Raw genomic sequence first — 17244 nt, forward strand, 5'->3', positions numbered from 1 at the left:
GTATGCGTGCGTGTGTTAACACATGCTCCAGGCTGGTGATGAATGTCCCTCTTTCTTACCAATATCTCATTGCTATGCCTAACCAGAATCTCTGAGCGAGCTGAGAGAAAGGAGTCTTGTGTGAAAGATTGTGCACATTCATCTGAATGTGCAGTCATAGGTGCGTGCGAGATAGCAAACATCCATCTGGCAGTAGGTATAAAAGTATTCCTCTGTAAAAACTGGACATTACCCAGGTAGCCCAGGTAACGTGTCTTGGAAGACTTTATAATTGTTCTGAAGTGTAAAGAGGAAACCAAAAACTGGACCTGGAGACAAAGAAACAGAAAGTCAAGCTGAATTTATCAGTGAAGGGGGCATTTTTCATAGAGGACATGTTAAATGAACAAGCATAAAATACAACATGACATTTTCTGTGAGGAATGCAGCTGCTGTTAACACACCTGTGCAGTTCCTGTCAATGTGTCAAAATGTTTGGTGTGGGAAAAAGAACTGTAGTGATGCAAACCTCTTCAAGGACAATCTGGGCTGTTCTCCACTCTTTTTAAAGAAAAAAAGGAAATACTTTTCTTTTATTCAGCTAACAACCAACCAAGTTTGTTAGGGCTGTCAGTGCATTCTGGTGAAAAACTCACATAAAAGACCCTCAGGCCAAATGCAGGTGTTGAATAAAATTCATAGTTTTAAACAGGTAAATGTGTCCTTTTTATGCTATTTGAAGCTTTAAAAAGTAGTCACTTATTTTGTATCTCGAGAAAGAAATTGAATATTCCAAGTAAACCTGACAAAAGTATCAGACTTAATCTATCCATACGCTCTTGCTTTTACTTTTCAATTTGAAGTGGCTTTGTCTTCTCTTTGATTTTCTTTCTAATAGAAAGCCCTCCAGATCCAGTGATTGTGGTAATTTTGCCTCTTTCCTGAGCAAAGATGCATATAGAGGTGTTGTTTCCATTAACTTTATGTACTTATTTATTTTAATTTTCCCATAGAATAGACTTATGTTCAGCTATACGCCTTCAAGGGAGCCATTAACTGAGGTTACTGGTGGTGTTAACTACATTTACTCTGTTTTTATTTCCCATAAAAAAAAAAAAAACATCCCTGGCCATGTACCTCTGGATTTAGGAATGTCTCTTTCCTAGATCAAGACACTGATTGAGCTATTGCTGATTTTAATTCTACATAAAATGTACATCTGCTGATGAATTCATGTAATTTTTTGCCTTTGCTTTTCAGTGGGTTTTTTAATACAATGATTCTGCCGGGGTGAACTAGGGTGCACATTGTGCAAGACAAGTTATTGCTGATGTAGGAACTGAAGAAGCTTCTTACAGCTTCTTCAGTTCCATTGAGCACTAATGGAAAAAGTGCTCAATGTAACCACTGTAAGAAGGTATTGCTGTGCACCAAAGATGGATCATGACACCACCTCTAGTTTCTGATTAAAAACTTATGATTTGTTACCATATTCATATTTTTAAGGTGTATATTTGACAACTGTGTCTAAAACTTCGGTTAATTAGATAGATTAAATGTACTGCAGAGTGTAAGAAATGCTTACCAAGCTGCATTATAATACATATCTCGTTTCCCATAGAAGAAATTTCGTGCTCAAAAGGGACACAGAAAATAAATGAGAGAGCCTTTCATTTAAAAAAAAACAAAACTGCCTGAATGCAGTCATGAGTCGGCTATATACACCTTTGCTGGCTCTGACCATCCTGACCTGCCACAATTTATTAAAGTCCAAGCCCACTTCTTTGTAAAAGCTCACTTTAATCTGAAAGACATTATAAGTGTCCAGAACGGCTTTAAAAAATGAAGTTTATGGCAACTTATAGGAGTCTATTTTCTGCCCGTCGCCTCGGTGATGAATAATGTATCCACCCCAAATAAAAAGTGTCCCTCTTGGTGTCACCTCTTATAGAGGAAGTCTGGTCTATGGACCAGAAAGAAATCAACCAGCAAGACGGGGAGGAAAACGAGAACTGGGTATCAATCAGAAACGCACGCACACAACATGCACATTCACACGCATGCAAACACAGACACACACTTTCATTCTGTCTAGTGGCTGATTTATTGATTTTGATGAAAGCAACTAGACCACTCTGACCTAGCCGGCTCCCATCTCTATTGGTGTCATTTCAGCAGGCAATTACTGGGGGGGATCGTTGAACCTTTCCATCTCTCTGACATACACAAACACACAGAGGCACGCACGCATACAAAACAATGAAGAGTGATGCATTACACAAGCCTGGTTATTTTAAACATTTTCACTTTCAAGCTATTGCGACAAATTTGCAGTATAGATTGTTTGTTTTTAAAGCTGAAGCACATTGAGATGGATGTGTGATGTCTCAGCAAGAGCAGGATAAACTATTTTCTCTATGTTCTTGTCAGCTAAAGCCATAAAATGTTGTGGGTGAACTTGCTCTTTCCGCTCATTGGCACTAAAATGGGTATATTATTCATTTCCATATTTTCAGAAATTATGTGATAAAGTACTTAATAATATCAGTCCATTATTAATGGATCTCTTAGAAGTGCAATGACTAAACTGGAAGAGCACAAGATGGAAATTTGCTTAACAACCAAGAAAAATCACTAAAAACTTAAAAAGGGATCACTGAATAATTATTATGTATAAAACAGACTATGTCATCGGAGACAGGCTGAGCAGATTGGTAAAGTACACCTGAGGCTCCTGACAAGCATTGGGAGTTTAAAAAGGATACAGAGAACAAGTGGAGATGATAGGACTGGTCTGTTGAGATGTCTTTTTTTATAATTTGCATGTTGGCAGAGAAAACTTTTTTTTTTTTCACCTGTTTGACTTCTGCGTCTTTCACTGCAGGTGTTCTGTAACTTTATATTTTGTAAAATTTTCTTAACATTTGACAGCAAAACTGTTCTTTCAATTTAGAATGAACAACAGTGACTTCTATTTTTTCCCCCTTTAACTTGAACAGAATTAGTCACTGGGAAGCATAAAAGCAAAAATGATTTATGTTTTCTTTTTTATTTCTCACACTAAAAGATGGATTTGTATTTTGTATTCAACCTCCTGATCAATCATCTGTTGAGCCATGTTTTGCTGCAGATCGACTGCATATCTTTTAGGCTAAGTCTCTACCAGATTTACACATTTTGGAGACTGGGATGTTGGCTAGACAAGTGCATCTGATTTCCAAGTATTGCTACAGATTCTCAATTAGATTTATATTGAGTCTATCAAAGGAATAGCTTTGATCTATATCATCCCATGGTATCTCTAGTGGCATGGTTAGCATTTATGTCCGACTGGGAGGTGAACCTTCACTCAGCTTTCACATTTTATTTGCAGCCTTTGTCAGTTTTTCTCAGTTTTTAGTCCATTTTGCCATTAGTCAGCGCTGACCAGCTTACCTGCCTCCAGAGAACTCTTAATTGGATATGTTTAAGAGAAAAACAACTCCAAACTTGTCATTTCCAACATGCATACAAGACCCAAAAACTTGGATTTCTATTATATAAAATGCAAAGCACAATAACATTAGATAGAGCAGAACTTTTGATCTTCTTTTATTTTTTGCTGACCGTTTTATTTTGTTTTCTCCTCTAATGTCTCTCTTGCTAAAAGAACATAATTGAAAAGAAGAAAAAAAAAGTAATATTGTATCAGCGGCCAGGTTCAGAGGCTATATGCAAAATTCAAATCAAGCAGCCACAATTTGTTTGGCTGCAGTAAACAGTCAATATGCTTTCACTCATGACTCTTGTTCCCAGCAGTTGTTAATCTTCTTAAAAACCAATTTAGCAGCAACGACTAAAGCAGAACTCACTGCGGACTACGGTCCTGGAGCACAGAAGTGTCTAAATGTTGTGACATAATTACGCCACTGGAGATCAAACTGAAATAAATTTGAGAGGGGGGGGAGGGGGGGACAAGTTTCACTACATATTTATTCAAACCAAGCCAGAGCAGCTATCGATTTTGGTGCTGAGAGGCTTCATTGGCCGGCCTATCCAGGCATGAAAACGGAGGCTCTTAGAGGAGAATAAACAGTGATAATCCGCATTTAAGCAGCTTAATGTGAGGTGCTATACTCCTGGTGATTAATGTGTCTAGAAGGGCTCATCTCTGCATACTGGTTCTCGTTCATCAAAGCATAAAATAGCACATTTATGAGGGAGGTATTTTTGCACGTTTTGTCTGAAAAAACAATTCAGATCAGAGTAGTGAAAAGAGCAGCATTAAAACCCTAGGGCTGTATGCATGAAAAGCAATTTTTGGTTTATTAAAAAAGGTTTTGTTTTTTTTCCCTTTGGTGTTTTAACATGTTTTCTTGTCTTTTTGTGACCATAACGCCCAAACCGTGGTGTGCAGGAAATTGCATTGGTTCATATTTTGCTTTATAATCTGACAGATTTACACACAAAGTCCTGATATAATGTTGCACCTGAATGTTACGACCTGCTTACATTGCAAGAACCTGCCTATTCAGCTGCATATTCACTAAACATTAAATTATAATACTGTAGCACGTGTGACATATATTTCCCTTATTTATAATGTTTTACAAAAGGATTCAAACCCTTCAGACTTGTTTTTTTTATTTTTTTTATTTTTAACATTATAGCCATGAACTTAAATCTATTTTATTGGGACTTTATGAGCCAAGTCAACAGAAAGTAGAGCATGATTGTAGAGAGCAAAAATTGTATTCGTTTTGTAACATGTTTATGCCGTTCTCCTCCTGGAAGTTACAGCTTGCAGAAAATTAAAACAAGATGCTATAAAAGCCAAACTACTCTTAACACTGCTAAACAAACTAAAATTAGAAAAAGGCAAGATAAGACTGCAAACTTCAATTCGACAACTTCTTCCTCCAAACTCCCAAGATCCATGCTGTCAGGAAGCTGATTTAGCCAAATACTGGACTTAAAGATCAGACAGCAATGCAGTCTTTAATGATACACTTTAACACCTCTAAGGTGTGTCAAAGGGAGACTTTTTTTATTTTCCTTTCACTTGTAGTTTCTTTGCAGGACCTGCTCAGTGAACAAACAGCAGGAGCGCTGGACTAACAGCAGGCAGCTCCCAGGTGTGAACTGGAAATCAGAAGCTGTGGAAAATAAAGAGCAAGACTTCTCGTTTAACCACAGCGGATGAAATGCGGTGTCTTTACCGCTGAAGCTGACAAATGTGCTTCTGATGTTTCCAACTCAGATTACAGTTTTTCAGGGAGTCATATGTTTGTAACCCTTAAAACAAGAAACCCAAAACCTAATAGAAATAACTGAAAAGTTTTGTGTGAAACAAAAGCAGCAAGATCGATTCAAATGTAAAGATGGGGATTGACTGTGATGCAGTACCTCTGTGGGTTTGGCTCGTTGTGTTTGTCCCTCTCATGCTTAATCATTCTGTAGCGGCCGATGCGGACATCTGGCCTGGACACCTTCATCCCGTTGAGAGTGATCCTGCAACACATACAGATGGAATATCCATTAGAGGACGGAGAGAGAACGAAAACACAGAGACTGAGGGGAAAAAAAAGGGTAAACTGCAAGAGAAAAAAAAAACTGAGAAAAATCCCAACTTCAATCTCAGATGGTTTACATTGCCATTTTATTTGTGTTCTCCACTACTGAATCCCAAACATTCATGGAAAATTTTATTGAGTCAATCAAATTAATTGGCACCTCTGCCAGATGTGTAAAACACCTTTTACTAGGGCACAAACAAAAATAAAGAGAGAAAAATGTCACTTTTAATTTTTAGTACATTTATTCAGAAAATCCAAAAGAAAGAAACAGCATTTTTTTGAAACAAAAAACAAAACCAACCAAACAAACAAAAAACATTTGTGCCTATAAGACTTTTTCTCAGTTCCTTTTTACCAAAGCTCCTCTAGTCCTGGCTTCTCTCTACTGGTTTTGTTGCAGACACTGCAGGTTTTATGTCGGGTTTAGTGCTGGGGCTAGTCACCGTCATGGAAGAAGGTTGATTTGATATCTTGTGAACCATTTTTGTATCGATCTGATCTTATTGCTGGATCTTTATCCTGCTTACAGAACGCATGTGTCATTTTCTGACAGAAACCACAACATTTTTATTCAAAATGTCCCATTTTAAATAAGTAATTGTGCTATGCCTTCTGAGAATGTTCCCAGTGACTATAGAAGAAAAAAAGGCCCAGAGCGTGACACAAACTGTTTATCATACAAAAAAGGTGTTTTCTTAGCTAACGGTGTTCTCACACTGGATAATCCAGTAGACTCGGTTCGACTGGGGACTGAAAACTTTTGGACTGGTCTATGACCTGGTAAGTATTCACATATTCATTCAAACCACACCAGAGTTCACGTCGACCAGGTATTTAAATGGACCAGAGTTTGCTTTCTTGGTCTGCATCAGAGTTCGATTCCACATTCACATCTTCCCAAGTGAACCAAACTTCTGAACAAACCAACCAGAGTTTGATTTAATTACTGAAACTCAATACAACAGAGAGTGAAAACCTTGGATTAAAAAGTAATATTTCAACTTATTTCAAAATTTCTTACCAACTGAACCCTCCAGTGTTGACTTTTTATTTTTATTTTTTTAAGAAAAAACTTTGGAGAGCTGCTTCTGTATCCGAGGGTGTGTGGCAGTTTTTATTTTACTGTGTTAGTTCGAAATTGATCTGTATTTGGAGACTGAATGACATTATAATACTGCAAAGATCTGACACAAGGGCAAAGTAATGACTAATGCAGCAAGAAATGGTGCATAGACAACTGTAATGACAGATCTGCTCCACATAGCGCCTGACTTAAACCCTGGGTTTCATGGAGACGTTGATATTCATATATCCAGAGGCTGAACACGTATGCAGTGCTCTGGTTCATGCATTCAGTGAGTTTAAAAAAAGCATTCAAGCTGGATATTGCCAGTCAGCAGCTGCAAACACACTAAGCAATCAAAGATAGAACTCTCTCTTAGCTTCAGCCTTTAAAAAAAGACTAAAGGTCTAAAGACTGTTTCTCTCTTTATAATCTGCCCCTTTTTTCTAACCTTTTCTTCTTTGTCTTCTGTATTTCTGCTCAAATATTTACATCATTTCAAATGTTTGTACAACACACAGGTCTATAAGAAATCTATTGATGTTTATAGGTTGAGGAAGATTGATTTTATTCAGAACAAGGGCACAATTTTGGGGACACTCGCCGTCTTGTTTCAGTGTTACGTGGCTGTAAAACTAGATTTCTTTTTTTTTTTAATCTCGTTTTAAACATGTAAAGAAACTGGTTCCTGTCTGCGTTGATGAGTAGTCCTGCAGTAGCATGTTGTGAAGGGCCATTTACTTTTCAAATAAAGACTAAAAAATAAACAAGTGAAGTATTTTCTGTTGGTACTTCATCAAAACATAATAAAAAAAATCCCCTCAAGGTTTAATGTGAAACGTAATATGTTTCTCACACACTAATGACAGACACAAACAAGAAACATAAAAAAAAGACAACAGATTTATGCTTAATTAAAACCAAAAGTTCACCAACTGTACATTTCCTGTGTGTAAGCAGATAAGCAGTATTTCAAAAGAGCTTAAGTTTTGTAAACAATAATTAATTTGGTGTAAAGAGATGAGCGTTTTTAGATTTTTACTGTTGTGTTGAATGTCTGTTTTATAATATATTCATCACCAATGACAAAAAAAAGTACATTTTCACTTATCTGAAAGATTCACCAACTGCACAATTCTTAAGTAGTAAGTGGTATGAGGTAAGTAGTATTTCAAAAGATCAGAAGAAATCTTATCTTGTTGTTAATCTGTTGCTAAGAGATGAGCGCGTTTTCTGGTAACCAAGTGCCGCAAAGTAAACATGCGATTTTTACTTTTGCAAAAGTAAAAATTAGAAGGCAGTGCACTAACATTAGCACAAAATAGCTACTGCCCACATTAGCAGTAGTCTTTTCCATAAAATATGCTTTTTAGCTATTTTGCTTATTTACTAGCCATGTTTAGCACACTTAATGGAGGAAGTCAATGCAAGACAACATGCTAGTGCCACATGCCATTGGCAGCATTTAGGCCAACATTAGCATTTTGGGTAATTTTAGCTTGTACACTAATTCTAACATGGAGTAAATCCATATTATTCAACATACTTGTGACTCTCCACATGCTATTGAGTACATTGTAGCTTACTTTAGCATTGATGCTAATTTTTAGCATCAGAATGGTGGGTACGAGTTTCTTCAGAAATGTCCTAGTTAATGTTATTATGGGGTCATTGCTGCAGTATTTGAGTCACAGTTGTTGATTCTGTTGCAGTGGGATACATGGGTGGTTCGCTATTAAGGTTTTTCTTCAATTCTCTTTACATTTTCATTCTTTTTCTATAAGCACATTTTTTACTTACTGTTTTTCCATTCAGTTTTGCCTCTATGCTTTTATCATCACTTGTTTATTTTCACCCTCCGTCTCCTCCTCTGCTCTTTCCAGTTTTTACTGGAAACTGGAAAGAGCTCAATTTCTGCATCACTTCCCCTCTTCTTTAATCTCCCATACAGACGAGGAAAATGTAAATGAAGCCCATAAAAACAACAACAAAAAAAATAATCAAAAACAAATTGCCTGATAAAAGATTACAGACCCGAACTGAATTAAAACAAACACAGAATAATTTTACACAGAAATAAAACAGAGTCTGACTCCTTTTCTTTTTTCTTTCTCTGAAGCCTCAGCAATTTTGCTGAGTTGGCACATATTTGTTTATGATTGCCTTTGACAGAGTGTGCATGCATGCATTTGAGCAAGCATGCATATGCATAGTTTTAGGGATTTATTTTGATGCAAATAATGTGAGTTTGACAGTACGAAGTCTCTGGAAGCCCTTCTTTTTTCCCCTTCAGCTTCTCAGTGATTTACATTATTCCCAGTTCTGCATCTTTTAAATAATCCCTTTTGTGTCCTCTGACCTGCAGAGTGTGCAGGACTTCATGGTCTTGAATAATTTCTCTTTCACATGATTCAGTACAGACTTTAAAGTGTTATTTGAATCACATATGGTGCAATTCTAGAAAGAAATCTTAGGGAAGCTCAATAGTTGGTTTAGCTAACTGTCTGTATCATTCCACAAAAATTAAATAATGTTCTATATATTTAATAAAATGTGAAAAAAAATGAATTTACTTAGAAAATGTATATGCAGAAGCAGAAAATCAAAACATTTTAGCAATGAAACACTCCTTTGTAACAGTAATTCTTTGAGGCAAATGCAATTTTAAATATATTTTATATAATTCACTGTAACAGACAAACATAATGGGCTTAGGGGAATGAATAAGTAAAAAATTAACTCAATATATTTGGATTAATTTCCCAGGTGATTTCATTGTTATTTAGCTTAATACCTCTCTTTAACTCTATATAATTTTGTAGCACAACACGCTGGTTTCAGCAGAATTATCCCTGATAAGCCTCAATACAACACATGCACTGCAATAAGCAACAGACAGAGCCAACTGATCATTAGCCGGTGAACACTTCAGGGTGTTTGTCAGCAAAAGAGCCCAATGTTTCCCTGAGGAATTGTTGAGGTCAAATCGGAGCAAGAGGAAAAGCGAAAAGTGCATTTTTTTTTCCTGCACACATACAGCTCCTCGTGGATAAAACTGCAAATACAGCACCCTGCTGGTAACCCTGTTAATGTTCTGTAAATACCATAAATGTCTAGAGCAGCATACTTGCAACCTTTTTTTTTTCTTACATTGGGATGAAGAGAAAACATCCCCAGATTAAGAAAAACTTTTTTTTTCTTTTTTTTACAAAACCACAACATAACAAAATTAGTTAATATGTTAGTAATGCTTCTTACAATTTGTTTGTCCTTCCATGACAGTCAAGTGTTACCCCATGATATTTTGCAAGGTTAGAGAAGCATACTGTACAATATTTCTAGACACTCACAGTCCTTATGCTTCCTTTTCCTCAGTTTACAGGATTTAGACAAAGGCACTGATGTGTCCATGAAACAAGGTTGATTTCTTTTTGTCTAGTGAACAATAGTTGGGACCAGATTCTTATAATTGTTAGAGATTTGGTGACCCGAGGTGACATTTTTACATCCGTTACCATGTTGCTCACTATGTGTCTGGGTAGGATAACATTGCGCCCTCTTCCAGTCTCGTTTCATCACACTTTTATTTAAATGTTATATACATTTAAATGCATCTGTCAAATGACTCAAACCCTTTGACAAACCTTGTGACCCGCTCACCTATGGTGATGCTGCACCAAGAAGTACTCAAGGAAACAGTACAAAAACCCTTGAGTGCAACTTCCTTCATCATAAAATACAAACAAGAATAGAGTAGCATCAGATTTTAGCAGTTTAGCATTCTGTGGTCTGCTTGACATTTACATAAGCATTCGAACCGCGCTACAGTTCACTTCAACCAAACTGTGTTCCAGGTTTTTAGGCGGACCAGAGTTTGCTCTTTTTGGTCTACATCAGAGTTCGATTGTGTATTCACACCTTCCCCAAAGAACCAGGCTACAGGACCAAAGCTGGCGTGAATGCACCCTACATTTCAATAAATTTCATACATTTCCCTTTCAATAGAAAACTCTTCTAGCCAAAAACACAAATTTGCTAACCTCCCCCAGCCAAAAAAACAAAACAAAACAAAACAAAAAAAAAACACCAACACAAGTTCAAACATGTTTTACATTTCACCAGAACAAATAAGTGAGATAAGATCATGTTGTTGGGTAAAGGAGACTTACAACTTATGTCTAAAAGGTTCAGTTGAAGTCTCAGTTTTAAACAAGACGGTGATGATGATCGATGTCCCAGATCGGCCTTCAGTGCCATCTTATACACATACTACTCTGTATGTATGTGAATAACAGAGTTTTGACCTTTATCAGAATCAAACTTTAGCTAAAAGCTGCAATGACACATCGGAACAGTGAATATGTTCCACGGCTCCGACTGGCAGGAGACAATAACACAGAGTGACAGGGCAGTGTGAACATTATGTAAGGAGGAACAGGACAGCCAGGATCATGTGAAGCTAAGAGAAGGAAAGCCTCTCCACTGGGAGATGGATGCAACCCAGCAACAACATGTTGGACCAAAACCTATACTGTGACAAAGCAGATTGGTGGCTGCTATAAAATTACCAACCACATGTAAGCTTTTAATACAAGTTCTTGGGATTTTCTGCATTTCAGTTGCATTTGTATCTTGTATTGCGCGCTGTGTTCCTTGGTCATCATGTTGCGGTTTTGTAAAAAAAAAAAAAAAACACACACAAAAAAAACATGTATTATTTTCCTTTCACGTTACAATTATTATTTTTATTTATAAAAATATTTGAATATTTTTATTTAAGGCAATGTGTATTACTGGATTTAATGTAAGGAAGCAGCAAATTATGTTCGATGGTCTTTCAACAAAGTGTCAAAGTTTCGCTCCTCTTTGATGCGGCAGGAGAAAAGACTGACCTCCTGCAACTAGAGTCAGAATAAAAAGCTGGATATAAATTTAGCCTTCCTAACTGAATATATTACACAGAAATGTTGTCTAAACTCCTAGAACCACCAACTAAAAAGGTATGAACCCTGCAGATTGTCCAGCACTTTTCTCTCCATGTAAAAGCAAATGCTAAAATGTTTTATCATGAAAAGCTGCATTGGTGCCCAGCGGCGGTCTTGACAGTGGCCTAGAGAGAAATGCATACAGTCTCAGACATTTCATTGGATTAATCAGGAATTTTTAAAGCTCTTCTCCCCTTATTCCCACCAGTGGAGGTAATTGCATTAACGCAATGAAGTGGAGAAGAAGGTAAGTCTTGACTCGTGTCTTAGCTCTCGCTGCCTGTGCAATAGAGATGCTCAAGGAGGAGAACTGCCTCATGAGTGCCAAAGTGAATAAATTAATCTATTCCTTACTTTATTTTTAAGTGTAGGAGTTACAATTTAAGACAAGATTTAATCAAAAAAATGAAAAGGCGGCCCCAGATATGCTAAAATACAAAAGTGCATCATTTTTATTTTATTTACTACCAAATAAAATTCTTATATTTTTATATTCTACAATCGGTGACAGTAAAGTTGTTTCATTCAGCAAACTCCCACTTTTTAAATCGCAAATCCAGCTTTTTGGGGATTTCCAGTTATTTTTCTTACTGGGAACCAACAAGCGTAAAGAAACCAAGCACTAGTTCATATTCTTCAAAACAACTGTGAATAAACGTTGTAGGTGATTACACTCTAATCAATATAGTGTAATATTTTAGATCCAGTAGGAATAAAAGTTGTTTTAAATAAAAGCGGTTTCAGGATTTTATGAATATCTCTTTTTAAATTTTACTAAACAATGCAAAACTACTAGAACTGTGCTGAGTTGATTTCAGGGCGAATACATAAAAATTTCATACCAGCTCATACAAGACAGGATGGTGAAGCAGAAAGACTTCTTTGAAGACAAATCTAGACTGAAATGTGCCTCTTATTATATCTGAAAGTCTTTTTTATATAGATCGGCTTTCCTGTTTAGCACTAACTGAAATCTCTGCCTCATTTTTTCTCTTTCCTATCCCTTTTCACATCATGTACTCACTTTCAAGTTATAAAGATTCAGGGCAACATTCAAGGCAGGCTAATCCTGTATATGTTCAACAAAAGGTCTATAAGCTGCATTTTGCTGTATTTCCACTCCACTGCCTCCTTCCATGTGGATATCCTGTACCAGCAGCTGCTGACTGAGACTATTCTGTCGGACCATACCTTCCACTCAATGCTTCATTTCTCTCCCTCCCTCCTTTCCTCTCTGCTCTTCCCACTTGCTTCTCTAATTTCCTCCTGAAGCAACTTTCCTCCTCTGTCCTGTTATATCTTCCTTTTTCTGTCAGCACATCCCTTATTGTTGTGTGTGTGTGTTTTTTTTTGTTTTGTTTTGTTTTTATCCATAGCGATCGACCATAGAGGGTAGAAACAAGATTGTACCAACTTGTTAGAAGATAAAAAATACATAAATAAAAATACTAAGATATTCACTGAGTAAGGTCACAGCACATGCCTGGAATCACTTGTTTGGTTATAGAAACTAGAGTATCTTACTGCGGCTCAAAAACATGTTTCAATTTAAGTGGAGATACTGCCCAGGTTCTCAGACACTATTTTACCATTTGAAGACAGAAATATTCACATTAGATGTTGTTAAAATATATAGAATCTGTGCATTGTGGAGGAACGGAGAGTCAACAGGAGAAGCACAGCAACAGAGGTAAGTATTTTTTGGGTTGGTTAAAGGAGAGCTCTTTCTTTTGTAAGGTCTGAAACAAGGACAGAACAGTTATTACTACTGAAATTACTAAAGTTACAAGTAATTTTCCAAACATTCCAAACACAGCAGCAGGATATTAAAAGTTTATTTTCCAAGTTAGGGCTCAATTTTCTCCTACTTCTGATTAAATTTAAAGGAATGATCTAATTTACTAAGTAGATCTTAGGAGTCCTTACACAACTACAAGCGTTTATTGTACTTTATTCAAAAGGGAAACTAGCATGAGGCTAAAATAAAAAAAAAAGAAAATCAATTTGGTCTATTAAGATGCAGAGTAGCTGCATTTTAAATTCAATAATTCAGTGTAGAATTTTTTTTCCCCCAACTCTACTTGAAACTTTTGGAGCAATCTAAGTTTAGCTGCTGGTGTGTGTGTGTGTGTGTGTGTGTGTGTGTGTGTGTGTGTGTGTGTGTGTGTCTATGCTGACATCCAGGTTGTAATTAAAAACATCTCTCTGGTTGGTTGTGGCTTTGGGGTTGTGGGACCAGTTGCCGATACAGAAACAGATTCTGTGGGAGCAACTTCACACACTGATGACTTTTAAGATGTAACCTTTTCAAATCAATAAAGCTCACGGAAGGTCAAATTGACAAACAAATTTTAACATGAACTGTATGATGCACAATACTGTGCTCCCCGGCCTCAAACTCAGATCACCACACGCTGATGTTGCTGTTTCGGTCCTCTGCTGCTTCCTTTTGTCAGCTTGTCTCCTCCGCACATTGATTCAACTTTATTACGCAGCTTCCTCAAGACAGTCAAGCTGTCTTTTATTCCTCGACAGTAAAAAGAAAATGTGAGTGCTTGCTGCTTATCTAAAGAGCAAGGGAGGAGATGTTTCCTCTTCCTGCTGACACTCGAGGATGCTTTTATTTCCGTGCACTCAGAAAACAAGCTCTTTCTGCACTTTTCTGTCTTTATTACTGGCTACAGTTTGTTTAACCTACAGAGGAATTATCAGCCTATGATTTAAACACAGATTCAGATTTCTCTACTTGACAGCTCATGTCATATTTTAGGGACACAAGCAGAGTAGGTGAGACCTGAAACAAGGACAGGATAGTCAAGATGACAGGCGTTTAACAAAATCAGACATCCTTGCTTTCAGAGCTGTCCGTTTAAAGGAACATCAAGAAAATCTGTCATGACACAGCTGCATCAATTAGCCCCAATTTTGCTCCTGTCTTTCACACTATTTCATTATTTCTGTCAGTTGTAGTTTTTAAGAAAATAAATTACACACCCTTCCTGTTATCGATGCAAAGATATTTTACTGCAGCTGCATAATCTTAAACAGAAAAATCCAAACATTCACTGGAGTACTTTCGTTCGGTTGTTACTTCATAAAAAAATATTTTCTTTAACAAAATCATCAATGCTATTTAGTATCTCTATCAATTCCATTAAGATTAATGTGAGGGTGATTTGAAAAATCTACGCTTTGATTTTTTAATTAGATATCCGAGAACATTTTTAACTATAACTAATATCTCTTTTTTTTTCTGGGGAAGAAATATGACATAACACAGAATCTAAGGAGAACTAAAGAACTGCGTGCTGTATGTACTGCACTGTCATCCTATAACGTTGGTTAAATACTACCTGGTGTTTAACTGGTATTTGGTGCTTTAGTTTGACAAGCCTAATATTTTTCTTGCTCTTATTCCTACCATGTTGGGTAAAAGATCAAATCTATCTTTTACCTAACATAAACAAATCTATCTGTTTTTGCAGAGCATGTTTAGGCCTTCGGATGTAGTGGTTCCATTTTCTTCTGCAATTACTGACAACCGTCTGTAAACACAAATGCTGTGGATCTTTTTGTGCCATTTTCCTTTTTAATCCTCTTTAACCTCTCTGCAAACTGTACCTAAAGCATGCAAATGAGAAAATGGCAAGAAAACCCTTCAAGGAGGGCTGACCTTTATTTCCAGATAATCAGATTCTCTATAACTGACTGCAGAAAAATGAGGAATGATGGGATTCAATCGGGTTTAACAACATTTTAATCCAAGAGTATGCAAAAAAAAAGTCAGTGCAGGTTCACTTATTTTACTAACTCAATTCATGAAGTGAAATGCAAAGTATAGATTTATTACACATATACATGTGTTTATAAGCCTTTATTTCTGGTAATTATTTAGATTTTTTACTTATAGCTAATGAAAACATCACATTTAAGTTAAAAACTGCCCAATGTGTGAATTGTGATGTCATCATAAAATGGCAGACAAGATTTGATCTGCTCTCTTTTATTGGGTCAAATACATAATTAGCTGCATCTAAACTGTCACTGAATACACTGGTTTTATTATTCTCTATTTGTTAACCCAAGGCTACGTTTAATAAACCACAATAAAAGTACGTTTTTGATATCCATCATTTATTGTCATTTTCCTGCAGCTTTGTCACAATCCTTTCTTTCATTTTCAGCTCCTTGACAGAAAGGGAAAAATATTCTAAAAATAACGAAAGCAAAAGCAAAATGTGAGATTTCAAACACTCCTCAGTGCTTGTTCATCTGCCCTGACCCTGATTTGTGACTAAACTTATCAAAGGCTTGACACGTTCAAAGGGTTGCTCTAAAAATACCATTGTCGAGGCTTCAGAGAAGCGCTCACTGCTGTGACTGCACGTCTGCAAGATGCTGGCTCAAGCATAGCTAAAAGTCACAGCTGGGAGGTTTATTGAGCCAAAGGGCAAAGGTCAGCGATAAGAGTGGCAGAAGGTGGTTGGTGGCTTTCCAATGCTTTAGCTGCGTGCTCAGACTTCATCCTTATCGGTGATATCATCCAACATTTGGTTGAGGCCTGGCCAGGCGAGTGGCACATACCCTATCTGACTGAAGCCCACCCCATGCAGCAGGGACAGCTCTCCTCTGGGCTGAGATGAAGCTGGCAGGACCCATTTCAGTCTGCAGCATCAAAACCAGAACAAAAAAGGAAATTGCTGGAGGGAAGCAAGCAAACAAGATGTGAAGAGATGGATGGCTGCTGGGCTGGAGAGAAGTACTAACCGAGGGAGGGGGAAGGTGCTGAAGGTGAGAGCAGGAAGTGTATAAAAAAAGCAATTTAGTGGTTTAGTTGATGCTCCTTTTTCAGAGCAGCCTTCAAAGAGAGAACAGATGGAGGCTGGTGGACACATCAGCTGCTTGCTTGGTTCAAACTCATGAACTATGTCTTCTAATTCCAGCTGAGCGAAAACCGGAGCACACTACTCCTTTGCCACTGTGCATTCTAACACGGCTCTTTTATTTCTCCATCTCTTTGCTCCTGTCTTACAGCTATTTTTACTAAATCCAGTGAGACTCTGTCTGCTGGATATTTAATTAGTTTACCTCGGATGTTCTTCCTCTCTGCACCCTTCTGCATTTGGCATTGTCTAAACCCTTGGATTTCAAATTAAATCTACAAACAAGCTTTTCTTCAGGAGATCACTCACTTTACTCTTTATGAGACGTTTTTTAGAGGTTGCAGCATTAAATGTGTAACAATGGTCAGTTATGCAACAGCATACATATATACAAGCCATTCTTTTCTAATACCAAGACAGCCTCCAAACAAAATATGCTCTAAAGCAGACTGACCTTGTTAATACTTCTGTGAAGGAGTTTCACTCAAATTAGAATCGTGTGAATCGAGATCTTATTCTTATTTGTAACAAGATGTCATAAATAGAGGTGGGGGTAGGAATCCCTGAGAAGACAGGAGCAAACATTGCCCTGCTGGTACTGGTCATGTTAAAGGTACAAAATCAAGAAACCAGACAAACCAAAGACTGAATTGGTGTCAAAAAAAAAAAAAAAAAAAATATTATATATATATATATATATATATATATATATATATATATATATATATATATATATATATATATATATATATATATATATATATATATATATATATATA

The 17244-nt window shown here is 36.8% G+C and overlaps 1 protein-coding gene across 1 annotated transcript in view; it reads right to left on the reverse strand.

Annotated features, from left to right (window-relative positions):
- Positions 1-5238: 5238 nt before the first annotated feature.
- LOC106941017 (beta-1,4-galactosyltransferase 2-like) overlaps positions 5239-17244 on the reverse strand; it is a gene marked incomplete at its 5' end in the record, with an annotated part of 29833 nt that continues 17827 nt past the window's right edge. The window contains one exon of the mRNA XM_015023931.1: positions 5239-5469. Coding sequence (XP_014879417.1) covers positions 5328-5469 — 142 coding nt within the window. The remainder of the gene's footprint in view (positions 5470-17244) is intronic.

The sequence above is a fragment of the Poecilia latipinna genome, unplaced genomic scaffold (genome assembly GCF_001443285.1).
Source record: "Poecilia latipinna isolate Pla-1442-1.1 unplaced genomic scaffold, P_latipinna-1.0 Scaffold3456, whole genome shotgun sequence".
NCBI classification, from domain to species: Eukaryota; Metazoa; Chordata; class Actinopteri; order Cyprinodontiformes; family Poeciliidae; genus Poecilia; species Poecilia latipinna.